The following is a 15771-nucleotide window of genomic DNA, read 5'->3' as shown; positions in this document are numbered from 1 at the left end:
TTGAAAGAGTGAATTTCTGTATGTGAACTGTATCTCAATAAATCTGGATTTGATTCCTCGGTACCACATACACAGAAAAATTTGGAAGTGGTGCTGTGTACTAGCCTTGAGAAAGCTAAATGATAGTGCCCAGGCCCTAACTTCAAGCCCCAGAACTGACAAAAATAAATAAGTAAAATCATATTCATTTCTAAAAATTATATGCTGATGCCTCAAAACTTTAATCATCACTACTACTCTGAGGTATGTGCTAATCCCATTCATAAAATGTAGGTATCAAAATGTAAAAATATTAGCACAGGGTTTCTCAGCCTTGACACTACTGGTATTTGGGGCTGACTAATTCTTTCAGTGGAAGAATGTACCAAGCACTGTAAAATTTTTAGCAATATTCCAGACCTCTTCTCAATTAGATTCCAGCAGCATAATCCCCCTCCACCCAGAAGTATGCAAACCAAAATCTCTATAAATAGTGCCAAATGTCTTCTTCTAGAGCAATCTGCTTTATCATTTTGTATGTTTTGGAAAGATACTTCCATAATACTGTATTTCTACTTTCATTTTCCCAGTACTTGCCAGTACTACCTCAAACATTTACTCAAGAAATGGTTATTCAAATGAAAGGAAATATATATGTTTTTCTGGGAGTAGGCATGAAAGATTACTTTTACAGTTTAGAGATTATTTGAAAACAATTTATGAAACAAAGTGTACTGTTTATGAAATAAAGCAATTAAATTTAGGAACTTCATTTAATTCACTCACAAAATGAAGTTTATTTGGATCATACATATTAATATTATTTTTTCAGTTTGGGGGATGGAACCAAGGTATCCTAGAGCTCTACAACAGTGTTATACCCCTAACTCCCTTAAGGAATTCTGAAGAATTAGTATAACTTTGTATCAAGTGAGACCTGAAACAGAGGCAATACACTTTAATTAGACATGTATTTATGGTCAAGTAACCTACCTATTTTTAAGAGGACTACTATAACAGGGAATCAAAAATAGATCAAATTTACTTTGTCCTATTTGCTTATAACTGTTCATTCTGTTCAGAATGAGTGGAACATAAAATACTCCTAAACAGTCCTGCTTATGGCTTTTTCAGCAACAGCAAAAAAACAAAAAAGAAAAAAAAAGATGATTTTTAAAAAAGTAACATCCCTACCAAATACATTATTAATGCATTTCTAAAACAAAATGTCAATAGATGTTCATTCTTGTCTAGCCATGTGAACAGCAGATTGACAGAAACCTCTTACCTACTCAAAATGTTTACAAAAATAAGTACAGACTATTCCATGTCTCTGTTTACATGTTTGTTTTCCAAGTCATGGTTTTAAAAAGGGAGCTGAGCAAAGGTCTGGAAGTAGAGAACATTGAGAGAGACTGTGCACCAACTGCTGGAGTCTTCAAACATTGAAGAAAATTAGTCATTTGATTTTAGTATCAGGAAAAGATAAGTGTCAGATTTTTAAAAAGCTGACTCATAATGTGGTAAGCTTAACTTTGCCAATGATAAATTGTTTGGTATGTCTCCACCTCTAGAAAATTAGGAAACTACCATTATAATGTCAAAGGTTTTTTTGTTTTGTTTTGTTTTTTGCCAGTCCTGGGACTTGAACTTGGAGCCTGGGCACTGTCCTTGGACACTTCTTGCTCAAGGCTGGTGCTCTGCCACTAGAGCCACAGCACCACTCCTGGCCTTTTCTGTGTATGTGGTACCCAAAAATCGAACCCAGGGTTTTATACATGCTAGACAAGCACTCTACCACTAGGCTACACTCCTGGCCCTCAAAAGGTTCTTTTTATAGCTATTTCCATATTATATATCTATGAATTTTAGGGAGGAATAAACAGAAAGAGTAAGTATCAAGATTCATAGATGAATAGGAAAGAGACACCCAGGAGGAAAAGATGTGATGGAAGAGGGGAAAAAAAATGTGGCAAATTTAGTAACTAACCTGCTGAATGTAAAGCTTGAACTCTTTCCTGATATTCATTTATTTTTTCTTGGATATGTTCTAGGCTTGATCCTGCCATCTCAGCATAAATCAAGGCTTGTGCAGCTTCCTATAAAAAAAAAAAATCAAAGGAAGTCAATGATGCTATTATTTGAATTTTCATGACTATTCTAATTCACTACTGCTTTCCATGAATGACAGACCAATAATTTCCTTTAAGATGGTTCAAGCCCCACTACCACTACCACCGCCACCATCATCATCACCACCACCAACAAAATGCTTATAGAACAGCATCAAGGTAAAAAACGCTAAACAGGTAAAGCTTATGTAATTTCTAGGAATACAATTACTTTTTTTTGTATACCAACATTAAGCCTTGAACTTAGGCTTGAGTGAAAAAAGTAAGCAAGAATACAGGCCCTGACATTCTACCACACCTCCACTGCCAGTCTTTCGGAAGCAGCTGGCTTTAAACCATGATCCTCAGATCTTAAGTCTCTCAAGTAGCTAGAATTACAGGTATAAGCCACCAGAAGTTGACACAACCTTTTGACTTTAAGGAGGAAACATGCTTAAGTGACAATATATATCATCCTACTAGAAAGTTTTTTATGTTACAAAAAGCTTACTTTTATATGGTACAATTTTAACCTATTAGCATTTGTCAATTATTTAAAAATGAAAAACATACATATTCTTTTAAAGAAATATCACCTTCTGTAATTGTTTAAAAAAAACAACAACAACAATGTCCAGGGGGCCAGGAGTGTGGACTAGTGGTAGAGTGTTTTCCTATCATGCACAAAAAGCCCGAGTTCGATTCCTGGGTACCACATACACAGAAAAAGCCAGAAGTTTGGTGCTGTGGCTCAAGTGGTAGAGCGCTAAGCCTTGAGAAAGCCCAAGGACAGTGGCCAGGCCCTGAGTTTAAGTACCAGTACTGGCAAAAAAAGAAAAAAAAAGTCCAAGGAGTAATTCTAAAACACCAGTGTCTCCATATAGTATCCAATAAAGGTAATAATACATTAGACTAAAAGTAAATCACAATTTACTGGTATCACACATACATGTAAAAAAAGTACTACTACTATATAATTATTACTCTAACATGCCTTTTTTTGGGAGTGGGCAGTACTGGTACTTAATCTCAGGGCCTGAGCACTGTCCTAGGGCTTTCTCAAAGCTAGAGCTCTACCACTTGAGCCGCAGCACCACTTCTAGCTTTTTTCTATGTATGTGGTACTGAGGAATCGAACCCTACCACTAGGCCAAACTCCGGGCCACTAGCATGCTTTCTTAAAGGCAACAATACTATAAAATAATTTTGAACCTAGGTAGAGCTGGAGCATTGCTTGCAAATCCTCAGATATGAGAATAGCTCATATCTTTTGATTTAATATTTGGCTCTTAGGCAATTCATCAAAATAGTATGTATTCAGGCAAACGTGTCAAGCATCATTTATAAGAATATTAGGAAGCCAAACGCCTAAAAGGCTGGAAACACATGGTGGCTGTGGCATACACACAATGAAATTAAACGTAATGAATAGGAAAACGTTCAAATGAAAGGCTTAGGAATACCAACAATATGATCCAAATTTATGGCAGAAAAAACGTACCCACAGGTGCTTAGAAAAACCACCATAAAGATAAATACATATGTATACGTGTACAGATGTTAAAGGTTGGAATAACTGGTGGGCTTCTCTTTTTCAATTTGATTTTTCTTTGCTTCATTCAAAATGCTCTTTTCCGTGTCTGAGACCGCTCCCCCTCGCCATCAGTCACCCACTCCCCATCCCGAACTTCAGTCCCCAGAAGCGGAGGCGACCCCGGCTCCGGAGTGACCCAAGCCCCGGAGGGCGTGGGAAAACAAGGCCGGAGGCCGGGGGGCGGGGTCCCCACGGCGAGGCGACCCCGCGACGTGACACCGCCAGAGCCCGGCGCCCGGCCTACCTTGTAGTAAAACACCGCCTCGGAGTAGCGGCCTTCGTGGTCGCGCTGCACTGCCAGCCGGGCGAACTGCACGGCGTCCCGTTCCAACGCCGTCGCGTCCATGGCGCCCAGGAAGGCCCGGTGCCGGGGGAGGGAGCCAGGGCCTGAAGCACCACGGGTCTCAGCCGACCACGGTTCACCCAGGAGCTACGGAGAGGACGTGAAGAGCCAGGACAGGACCGGGAAAGTTTACTTTCGGGAGTGGAGGGAGAGCAGATATCTTCAGCTCCGGATGTCGCGACACCACGCCTCACGGAGCAGCACCGGCACGCAGCCCGTGGGGCCGCGGCACTTCACGTCCCCCGTCCCGCCCACCACCCGCATTGCGCACGCGCAGCCAGCCCAAGGGAGTTTCTCCAGTGGGGCGCCGCCCCACGACGGACTGCTGGGAGCGCTCGGGAAAGTGGGTGGAGCCAGATCCGCTGCGGGGAGACGTGCCGTCGTTGTGCACGTGACCTCAGCTTCGCCTGCGATTGGGTGGCTGAAGGCAGGTGTACGTCGACGCTGACGGCGGCCCTGCTGTCCGGAAGGAGGTGGTGCTGTTTAGTTAGGAGCATGCGCCTTGTGCATCTTTCTCTGGCAAGAGTAAAAAGGATAGGTAGGCATAAAGAGGCAATGAGCCCTACCTCACAACGTCGGCTGAGCTGACTGAAAATAAATTAGAGACCTGTAGTGAAGCTAGAAGGTTCTTCTGAGATACTCTGTGACAACACGGTCGCCACCCTCTATGGCTCTCCTCAGTCTTAGTATTATTTAAGGTATCAACAAACTGGTATCGTTTCATTTCTACTTGCTCTTAGGTTAACATAATGTTGCAGTTAAATAAATAGGTGATCCTTAAAGATCTGAATAAGATCTTTAGAGCAATAATGAGAGGGATCTAGAGACAGGCTCCAGAGGTGAGATGGTACTCATGCTGAGTCAGTTTCAGCAGTTTCATCACTGAAGCAGGGATTGTTTCTGTTTTCACCGGTTTTATCCCAACGCTGGGAACAAGGCCGGTACAGCGCAGGAGTTCAACACGTTTTACAATCTTGAATAGGCTCCCCTACTCAAATATATTTAATGCCCCTTCCAGCTTTGTTTTGAAGAAAGAAATCTAACCTTACCGCAAAGTGATAGTTGCTAGCATGTATAATGTCCCATCCACTTTGGGGGGCCCTGAACCCCCCAGCCATAGAGTCACCAGCACCCAGTGAACGGAGCGAGGAGTCATCTTAATAGCCACTCTCCCACCTTCGGGCTGACAGAGAGCAGCCCGACCTTCACTGGGGCTGAGCTTTTAAAGGTAACACGCGCAGGTGATCTTCACTACACACAGGTGGTCGGCATCATATGCTATCACCTTGCCCACAGTCAATAACCACAAGGATGGAGCCACACGCAAGTGGTTGTAACCACACACCGGTGGTCAAGCAGGTTAAGCATTTTTACAACAACAACCATTTGGCAGCTGAGCTTGTCAGGTTATTACACACCCTGGGAAATGACAAAAATCATATTTTCTGTTACCATGCTGGGCTTCTCAAACTCCAACACTCATACAAGTCACATGGAAATCTTGTTAATACTTGATTGGGATACAGCTGAGGTGGAATTGGCTGTTGATCCAGGAACACACACCTTGAATAGCAAGGTTCAAGTGATGTGTGTGTTGTAATAACCTGGCAGGCTTAGCTACCAAATTGTTTTTGTTTTTGTAAAAATGCTTAACCTGTTCTACCTCCTGTGTATGGTTTCATCCTTGAGGTTATTGACTATGGGCATCTTAAGGTGACATTATATGGTGGCTACCACCTGCGTGTCATGTTTACCTTTAAAAGCTCAGCCCCACTGAAGGTCGGGGCTGCCGGAAGGTGGAGAGTAGCTGCTGCACTGCTATTAAAATGACTCCTAGCTCCTTCTAGCTCCGTTCACTGAGTGCTGGTGACTCTATTGCTGGAGGGAGTCCGGGGGCCCCCTAAATGGCTGGGATATTACATATGTCACCCCTCGAATTGGACAGTGCACAGCCTAAGAGGTGGTGTCAGCATCCCTGAAAGTCATGTACGTTTGAGCTTTCAATCTTCTACCAGCCTGTCATCCCTTCCCTCCCCTCATAATTTTAGCTTCCAGTGATAAGATATTCCATTTCATTGTAAGATCTTCCATTTCACCCTACCCTGAAAAAGCCCTAGATTGTCTTACTCTTAGACAATCCATCATAAACTATGGCACTTGGTCAAGTCACCGAAGTGAGATTCTTATCTCCAATTAGCCACCAAAAAAAAAAAATGGAGCTGTGACTCAAACTGGTAAGTACTAGCCTTGAGCAAAAGAGCTCAGGGACAGTGCCCAGGCCTTGAGTTCAAGCCCCATGATCAACAACAAAAAATAATATTTGTTACAGAGTTCCCCATTTTTCTTAAGAGTCACTTGTCAAGTCTACCTTTCAGGCTGATGACTCTCCTCTCTGTCTTCCTCCCCCTTTCTCCCACAAGTGTTCTTTTCCAAAGGACTCCTTTTCTGTACTCCTGGCTCCATTTCAGGATTCCCTGAGAACCCAATATGACTACAGAACACATCAAGATGTTCCAAACATTACAGTCTGAAATAGACTAATGGAATGTCTTAGAATCATTCCCCAGTAGTAATGTGTAGCTATGGGCCGGGAGTTTGGCCTAGCAGTAGAGTGCTTGCCTAGCATGCCTGAAGATTCAGGTTTGATTCTTTTGCACCACATACATAGAAAATAGCCAGAAAGTGCTGAGGGTCAAGTGGTAGAGTTCTAGCCTTGAGACAGTCCAAGGATAGTGCTCAGGCCCTGAGCTCAAGCCCAGGACTGGCAAAAAAAAAAAAAAAAAAGAAAGAAAAGAAAAAAATGTGTAGCTACATATGTAATTTTAAATTTTATGGTAAACATATTTCAAAGGAAGAAATAAGGGCCAGGAGCTTGTGCCGCATGCCTGTACTCTTAGATATTCAAGAGTCTGACATTCAGAAGATATTGTTAGAAACCAGCGAATATGGGAAAGTCCAAAAGACTCCATCTCCAATTAATCAGCCATGGGACAAGTAGTAGAGTACTAATTGAGAAAGCAAGCCAACCTTAAGACCTTGAATTGAAACCCTGGTACCAGGAAACCAGCAGAAAAGACTAGGGAAGGGAGGAGAGGAGGGGAGAGGAGAGGAGGAATAAGTGGGCTTACTTGTCATTCCAGCACTTACAAGACTGAGGCAGGAGGATAGCAAAATCAAAGCCAGCCTTGGCTATATAGAAAAACCTTGTCTGCCAGGTGTGGCGGCTCACGCCTGCAATCCCAGCGACTCAGGAGGCTGAGATCTGAGGATCAAGGTTCAAAGCCAGTCCAGGCACAAAAGGACCTGAGACTCTTATCTCAAATTAACTTCTAGAAAATGGGAAGTGGCGCTGTGGCTCAAGGGGTAGGGCAGTAGTATTGAGCTGAACAGGTCAGAGAGAATGCCCAGGCCCAGAGTCTAAGCCCCACAACCCACCAAAAAAATTTTTATTCAACTTAATACATTCAAAATAGTGGGGCAGGAAGCATGGCTTAGTGATAGAGTGCTTGCCTAGCATGCACGAAGCCCTAGGTGATTCCTTGGTACCACATACACAGAAAAAGCTGGAAGCAGTGCTGTGGCTCAAGTAGTAGAGTGCTAGCCTTGAGGGGAAAAAAAAAAGCCCAAGGACACTGCCCAGGCCCTGAGTTCAAGCCTCAGGACTGGACTGGATATATATTTATATATATATGTATATATATGGTATGTGTATATAGTATATAGTATATTATACACACAGTATAGTATTATCTCAACGTATAATATAAAAAACAAGCTATTTTACATTTTTGTGCTACATTTTAAAAATATGGTATGCATCTCAATTTAGACATGCATATTCCAAGTGCTTTCAAAGAAGAGAAGAGGTAATAATAGAAATTGATATATGTTGTCAAACAAGGAAAAGGGTAAGAATTGCACCTATACGTACAATCTTAATGAATATAGTTGTCTCCTTTGAATGATCTAAGTAGGTGTACTTATTCCTGCTTTTCAGTTATTTACTATTTTAGTGATATATAATACTCCTCCTTTCCAACACCATCATATACTAAACTTTATTTTGTTTCTCTAAATTAATGAAACCACAGATTCTTGACACACAGTTGTCCTCCTTGCCTCTGATTTGGTCACCAGACAAAATCATTGATGAGTTTATATGGATGAACCATCCAGTATTCCCAAAGCATCCTGATTTTTCCTGGCAATAGGGAGATAGTCATGGATCACTTTTGAAATCTTATGAATCACAAAACTTTTGCTAAGCACTGACGGCTCATCCCTGTAATTCTAGCTACTCCATGGGCCGAAATCTGATGATCATAGTTAGAGGGCCAGCTTGGGAAAACAAATATGGAGACTCTTATCTCCAATGAACCACCAAAACCCAGAAGTGGAGCTGAGGCTTAAGTGGTAGAACACCAGCCTTAGATTTGAGTGGTAGAGCACGGACTGTGGACCGTGAACCATGGGCCATGGACCGTAGACAGTGCCCACTGTGCGCTCTTGCTCTCTCTTTCTCTCTCTCTCTCACACACATGCAAGAACACTTGGAGAACTGATTTGTTTCGATTTTCATTCAACAAAAAATAAATTTGTTGCTAGAGAAATGAAAATGCTGGTCAAAGATGTTGAGGCCAGCTGGCTGGCAATAGCAGATACTGAGATGGTGAGAAGTGGTGGTGAACCCTAGACTTTGCCCACCCCTCTCTTTGACAACCCCCTATGCCTATAATTCAGTTTCTCTTCTGCTGGCCTAAAAGCCAGCAGATCTTGAGGGTCTAAGAGACAGCCTGGGAGCAGGTAGGGGTCAGGAAATATCAGCTCTCACTCTGTGTCACCTGGCTGATCAGTCATACAAAAGGCCTATTCTGCCACCCACACATATGGGACTTTCATCCCTGCAGTGAAGCACTGATTCCTATCAGTAGTGCCCACAGGAGGGCAGAGGAGAGGCATATCCTATGCCCTCAGACCCAGAAAGGTATGAGTCTGAGCCAGAATATCCTAAGAAGCCTGCCTCAACCCTCAGTTTCTCAGCCACCAGAGTCCTGATGTGAGCAGAAACCCAGTCCCTGGTTTCAATAAACAGCATAGCTTGCTTTTCTTCTAATCTGCTCAGTCAAAGAATGCCCTCCTGCCACAGTGGAAGAGGAGTCCTATAAGTCACCACTCAGTTCATTGCTCCTGTCCCAGGAATCCCAGTAGGTATGATAGCCTCCAGGGTAAGCAGGAAGACAAGAGCCTGAAAACATACCCAACCATTGGAGAAGACAGCATTGTTCAAGGGTGGCATCTGAGGCCCAGAGGAGCAGGGACTGATTCACAATTCCTTGCTAGAGGATGCAGTCATACTCAAAGCCCATCTCTGAAGAGGAGCAAAGTAGAGATGGCGGGATTCCAGTAATTGCAGCTCTCTCTGGCCTCTACCCTCAGAACCAGTGACAATGACATGGGAGGAGGTGACTGTAAGTTGACTTGTTTTTTTTTAGGAGTGTCAGTTGTCCCTCGAAGAGGTATGGCCTCACTAATAATCACCAATCCACAGTACTGCTTGGCAACTATAGAAGATTAGCATTCTGGTCCCCTTATCCCTGCTATCCTACCAATGAGTAGATGTTGCCATGGCAACCCAGTTAGGTATTGCAGCTGTTTGCACAACCATAGCCAGTGTAGAAAGTGACAGGCAAAAGCAGAGAAATGGTACCTCTCCATAGGCTGAGTGGGGTACACAGCCTATCCCCAGACCCATGGAGGAGACACTTTGGCAGGAGGGGGTGGGGTGGGTCTCTGTGCTTTCAAACAGCTATGGGTGCCTTGTTTCCCCTTATACTCTTGCCTTCCTCTGCAATGGGTGCTAAGTAACTATGGGAATGCCACAAGAAAAGCAAGTAAAACCATCAATTGGGTTCAGAAGAAGTTGTGCCAGGGTCCAGTCTTGATAAGTACATAAGCACTGACTAGGAGGAAGATCTGGTGGAGAGAGAGGTTTTGGAGAGGAAGCAGAAGTCTGTGCAAAGGTTGGAACTTGCACAGGGCCTCTATCTTCTCCTGGCCTGGTGTTTCTGGCTTTCTCACACAGCCATTTGATTACCTTGACCAGCTCAAGTTCAGTTCCTGACACTAAGTGCCCACTTAGTGCTACCTGACACAAAGCCAACACTAATACATTAGACATTTGTGAAATGAGTTTCAGGTCGGGCTACCTTCCCCAACCTGTTTCTGCTCCTCATTTGAAATGGGGCCAATTCTGAGAAGGCAAGAGTTCTCAGGTGATTTTTTTTCTTGTTCTTTTGGTTTATAATCCACTTCTTTTTCTTACAGAAAAACAATAACAACAACAAATGTGGACTCAGAAATCTTTGGATTCCCTAATTGTTAGCACTTGTTTTCACTCTATTCCCCCCCCCATGTCTATCTACACTTGTCTCTATATAATTTTTTTTATTATCAAACCATCCCAAAAGGAAATCACGGCAGACAGACATCCTCATGTTTCTCCTGGAATTCAGGCCACATTAACTGGGACAATGACTGTCTCCTATATAACCACATTACCTTTATCATATCAAATACAATTAACAACCATTCAGTCTCCAAGATAAGGCAAGAGTATGAAAACCTGAGCCCAAGCCAGACCCCATGGAGAACAGGAGGGCATCCGCGCGTGGATACCGGAGTGGGGTGGAGAGTGGGGGTGGAGGGGTGCGGATGGGGACAAGCGCGTCCGGAGACGGTCCCTAGAGAGAACGGGAAGGGGCGTGGCCACGCTGTGGTGGGCGTGGCGTGCGCCCAGCCGCGGAGAACCGCAAGTGACGCTCTCCGCCTGCCGTCCCCAGTTCCTCCGCGGCTGTGGTTTAAATGCTAATTTCCAAATCCTAACGCCCCCTCCCTGATGGTTTATTTGCACAGCCTTAAAAAGAAACACTCCTTAATCACCGTCCTCACACTGCATGTGTCTGTTCTTGCCTGTTACTCTAGGAGGGTCCGGGCTGGGGAGAAGTCGATAATGGAGCCTGGAATCAAGAGATTTCACACGCTGGGCCAGGGGGCCGGGAGGTGTGGGGCGGGGGGGGGGGGGGGGGCCAGGCGCGAGTCCGGAGCGGGAGGAACCACACTCGGCGGTCGGGGGAGGCGCAGGCCGGGGCGGAGCGGACGGAAGCCCCTCCCCCCGCCCAGCGCTGCCCCGTGGCCCCGCCCCTCGCAACCGGCACAGCGTCCGGTCCTAGAGACCAGGCGGACGCGCCAGTGTGCGGCTGAGCAGAGCAGGTAGGTTGGTGAGGAGGCGATCGGTAGGCTGGAGACCCTCCGAGAGGAGCAGAAGGAGAGTGGACAGGGCGGAGGTTGCTTTCTAGGCCCTGGACCACCATTCCCGCCCGGGGGGTCGGTGCCCAATCCTCTGGAGAGAAGAAAATCGAGGCACATGTTAAATAGCAATTTAGTTAAGTACTGTATTTAACAGACTGCTTCGGGTCTTCCCCCCCCCGGAGGATTCCACCCCCATACTGAGACTGTGACCCCCTCCTCCACTTGTGGCAGACTCTTAGAAGGAAAGACCCAAGGTTCCAGTCATCAGCCAACCCTCTATCCTTGCCACCGAGATTAACTTTACCTGCCCTGTTCACGAATTCATTGGCTCACGCAGTCTACGGATACGTTCTGGGTACCTGCTGTGTGCTGTGCACAGTGCCATCTCCATGCTAGGCAACCCAGTTGTCACAGATCTTTTTTTTTTTTCTTGAAGATTCTTGTAGTTGACTGGGAACGGAAATGCTCATAGGTAATTCCATGGGGTGTTTGCAACAGCGAGAAGCCATACACAGCCGTGGTGGGAACAGGGTTACATCAGATGACTGCTTCAAAAACAAACCCGAGAAAGAAATAATCACACAGAGTACTGTTTGTATGGCAGTTCCAGCAAGGACTGATACTTTGAAAATTCTTTAAAGTTACGCACCCATTTGTTAAATGAGAACTTACAAGGGCAACCTGGGACATGACACAGAGGTACAGGGTCCTGGTTGGATCAGTTTAAGCTACTTACAATTCCTGCTTAGATGCATCTTCCATCCACTTTGTGGAATCTTAGGGCTCCTTTGCATTTGAGTATCATTGTAGTGTTAGAATCATGACCTTTGGTTCAACCAGATGTAAAGACCTCAGTTTTTATTTTCCTGGTTCTGCCTGTTCTTTGCAAGTGTCTTGACATCCCTGGACCTGAGTTTCCTTGTTTGTATATTGGTGCTCATCAGTGTGCATTCAGCCAAGCACTTGGTGGGTGAATGTCAGTGGGTTTGGATGTCCACAATTCCAACCAGAAGCCTCTTCTACTTCAAGCCAGTAAGATTCGCAGAGGATCTACTTGAGTGAGTTGTAAAAAAGAAGTTGGTTTCCAATTGCAACTGGCTGTTTGACTTCAGGTCACTGAATATTTTTTTTTTGTGTGTGTGTGTGTGTGTGTGTGTGTGTGTGTGTGTGTGTGTGTTGGTTCCTGGGACTTGAACTCAGTGCCTGAGCTTTCCCCTCACCCCTCAAGACCAATGCTCTAATACTTGAGCCACAACTCCACTTCTGGCTCTTTGCTGTTTAATTAGAGATAAGAGTCCTCCAGGCTTAACTGCCTGGGCTGGCTTTGAACTGTGATCCTCATGTCTGAGCCTCCTGAGTAACTAGGATTATACCAGCCATTTAACATTTTTTGAGCTTCTGTTTTCTACCTTTGAGAAATGAGGATGGTCCATTCCAACCCCTGAAGTTTAAATGGAAATAATGTACGACGTAAGTCCAAGATTCTAATAACATTAATTCTGGTCTCAGAATTCTGCCTGACCAGACCACATTTGACATCTCACTAGTTAGTTCCTTCATAAAAACAGGTTGAGAGACTGAGCAGAGGCAGCACGGCAGCAGCAGTAGTGGCATTATTTAGCAATTCCATGCTAAGAGTCATGTTCTTCTCTCTCTTGCCAGCAATATTCATTCCCAGGCAAAGGCTGTGACAGGTGGCATAGGTAGGTCTGCTGTACAGCTCCTATACATGCTGGCTATGTTCAGGGACCCAGTGGAGTCGGAGCTGGAAGGCAGCCCATGTCAAGGGAATGGAAAGCAATGGAAGTGAGGTGACACTGAGCCTTCAGCTCACTCATCTGCCTTCCTTTGTGGGATAGACCTTGACCTATTCCTTCACCTCCAGCCTGCTCAGAGGACAACAGCTTACAAGGTGGAGAACAGTGAATCTACCCCTCACAGACTCACTTTGGTCCCCAGCAACACTCCAGATTCCTAGACATTTGTGCATCTACTGTCTCGATGCAGCAGCAAAGCAGAGGATAAACAAGAGTGGAGCACTCTCCTATGGAGTTGTGACCCTGGCCTCTCCAAGCCCTTCTCTTTGCTTAGTGATTTTATACAAAGATGAGACATCTGTGAGTTTGCAGAAAGAGGAAAGTGAGACCTAGGGAGCCCTATGTCTTTTAGAGGACTCTGGAAAGGGCTGGAGACTGAGGCAGCTGGAGGCTACCAGAAGCAAAGTTCTGATGGAGGAGGCTTCACAGGTCTAACAGGGTAGAGACTAGGGACCTTCAGACTGGGTGCCTGGGCCTTCCTGCCAGAGCCCAATTTATCCTTCCCCACTCCTCAAGTGGTCTGTCTCTTCTACCCTTTCTTAGTTACAGGTTCATCTTGCAGGCTGTTTCTGTACTGCTGGGTGGAACTTAGCTCCACCCTGAACCAGTTTGCCTCACTCCTCAGGGTAGTGTAGGCAAGAGCCTCTGCCACAATGCTTCAGGAAGCCTACACCAGTGAATCCTACTGGGTCTCTAAGACAGCAAATGGCAGAGTCTGAAACACCCACAAAAAGTGGCCTTCTGGATGCCAGTGGTTTACACTTGTAATCTGAGCTACTCAGGAGGCTGAGATCTGAGGATGGAGATTCAAAACCATCCCAGGCAGGAAAGATCATGAGACTCTTATTCCCAACTTAACCACCAAGAAGTCACAGTGGAACTGTGGCTCAAGTGGTAGAGCACCAACCTTGAGCAAAAAATGCTACAGCTTCCAGGTCCTGAGTTCAAGCCTTAATACAGGCACACACAGAGACAGAATGCCCTGTACTACAAGCAACCTTAACCCCATGTGCAGATGGGATGGGAAAATAAGATGGAGCAGAGGATTTGTCTACTCAGGCTCTTGTTATCTTTTACTTTCTTTCTTTTTTTTTTCCCTGCCAGTTATGGGGCTTGAACTCTGGGCAGCTGTCTCTGAGCTCTTCAGCTCAAGGCTAGCACTCTACCACTTTGAGTCACCGTGCCACTTCTAGTTTTCTGATGGTTAATTGGGGATAAGAGTCTTACAGACTTTTGTGCCTGGGCTGGATTCAATCTCAGATCTCAGCCTCCTCAGTAGCTAGTATTACAGGCATGAGTACACGAGCACCCAGCCATGTCATCGTCATCGTCTTCTCCTCTTCCTCCTCCTCCTCTTCTTCCTCCTCTTCTTCCTCCTCCTCCTCTTCCTCCTCCTCTTCCTCCTTCTCCTTCTTCTTCTTCCTGAAAATTTTATGGAGATGATTGTAGGCTTCTTTTTTTGTTTTGTTTTTTTTTTCAATTAGCCTTTTATGAAAACATATTAGCTATACCTTTGTTCAATTTCTTATAACAATTTCCTTTCCAAGGAATTCCCCTGGTGATGTATTTTTGAGGTTGCCAAAAGCTGTAGTGGCTTGGAAAGGCTTGCCAATAAAGACCCTTCAAACCTTTGCTGTACAGGTGGCCGACCTGCAGGCAGCTTAGCAACATCTGCTACTCTCTTTGTGAAGATAAGAGAGTGTACATCCTTGAGCTGGGCTGACCCGCAAAGCCAAGGTAAGTGAGTGCTATTTTGTTGTTGAGCATTTTGTAGCTGAGAAGCCAGGCCCTCCCCTCTAAAATGGGTAAGAAGGGGGGTTAGGTGCAGGAAGTATGTGGTAGAGGCATCCTCAGGGTTTTGCCTCTTAATTCTGTGAGACTCATTTCACATATGAATCATCCAGAACTGGCCCACTATCCCCTGGCAGGACCTCTGACCAGGTCTATTCAGATGAAGATTTCACTCCCAGCTGGACATTGGTGGCTCACACCTGAAGTCTTTGATACTCAAGAGGCTGAGATTTGAGAATCACTGTTCAAAGCCAGCCCAAGCAGAAAAGGCTATCACTCTTATCTCAAAGTAACCACCAAAAAGCTAGAAGTGGTGCTGTGGTTCAACTGGTAGAGCACTAGCCTTGAGCAAAAGAGCTCAGGAAAAAGTGTACAGGCCCTGAGTTCAACACACACACACACACACACACACACACACACAAACACAAACACACAATCTCCATTCCCTCTTCCTTTCTTCTTCTTTTTTTTTAAAAATTTTTTGTGGGTCATGGAACTTGAACTCGGCTTGGGTGCCATCCCTGAGCTCTTCAGTTCAAGGCTACCACCCTACCCTTAATCTAAGCCCCACCTCCTGTTTTGTAGAGGTTAATTGGAGATAAGAGTCTCAGGTCCTTTTGTGCCCTGGCTGGCTTTGAACCTTGATCCTCAGATCTTTGCCTCCTGAGTAGCTGGGATTACAGGCATGGGTCACCATGCCTGGCTTCCTTTCTTCTTTTGTTATCCATAGGCTATGGGCTTGATTCAGAGTTAGTGTATATTATGGTGCCACTGAGAACAGAGACAGAAGCTGGCAAGGCCCAATGACACTAATATCTTCTAGGAGCT

General features: G+C 45.0%; 1 protein-coding gene across 2 annotated transcripts in view; it reads right to left on the bottom strand.

The window, feature by feature from the left end:
* The window catches only part of Capn7 (calpain 7), a 39991-nt gene extending 35737 nt beyond the window's left edge, over positions 1–4254 (bottom strand). The window contains exons 1-2 of one of the 2 annotated variants that reach the window (XM_090321647.1): positions 3929–4254; positions 1970–2078 (exon numbers count right to left, since the gene is read on the bottom strand). In XM_090321647.1, the coding sequence (XP_090177773.1) occupies positions 1970–2078; positions 3929–4030 (211 nt within the window). In that variant the 5' untranslated portion in view covers positions 4031–4254. The remainder of the gene's footprint in view (positions 1–1969; positions 2079–3928) is intronic. The other variant, XM_090321638.1, reaches the window with a different exon arrangement.
* Positions 4255–15771: the final 11517 nt, after the last annotated feature.

Source organism: Megascapheus bottae, chromosome 2, assembly GCF_031878675.1.
Source record: "Megascapheus bottae isolate mThoBot1 chromosome 2, mThoBot2.hap1, whole genome shotgun sequence".
NCBI lineage: Eukaryota > Metazoa > Chordata > Mammalia > Rodentia > Geomyidae > Megascapheus > Megascapheus bottae.
The sequence above is the reverse complement of the archived record's forward strand: the minus strand, read 5'-3'. Positions and strand labels throughout refer to the sequence as shown.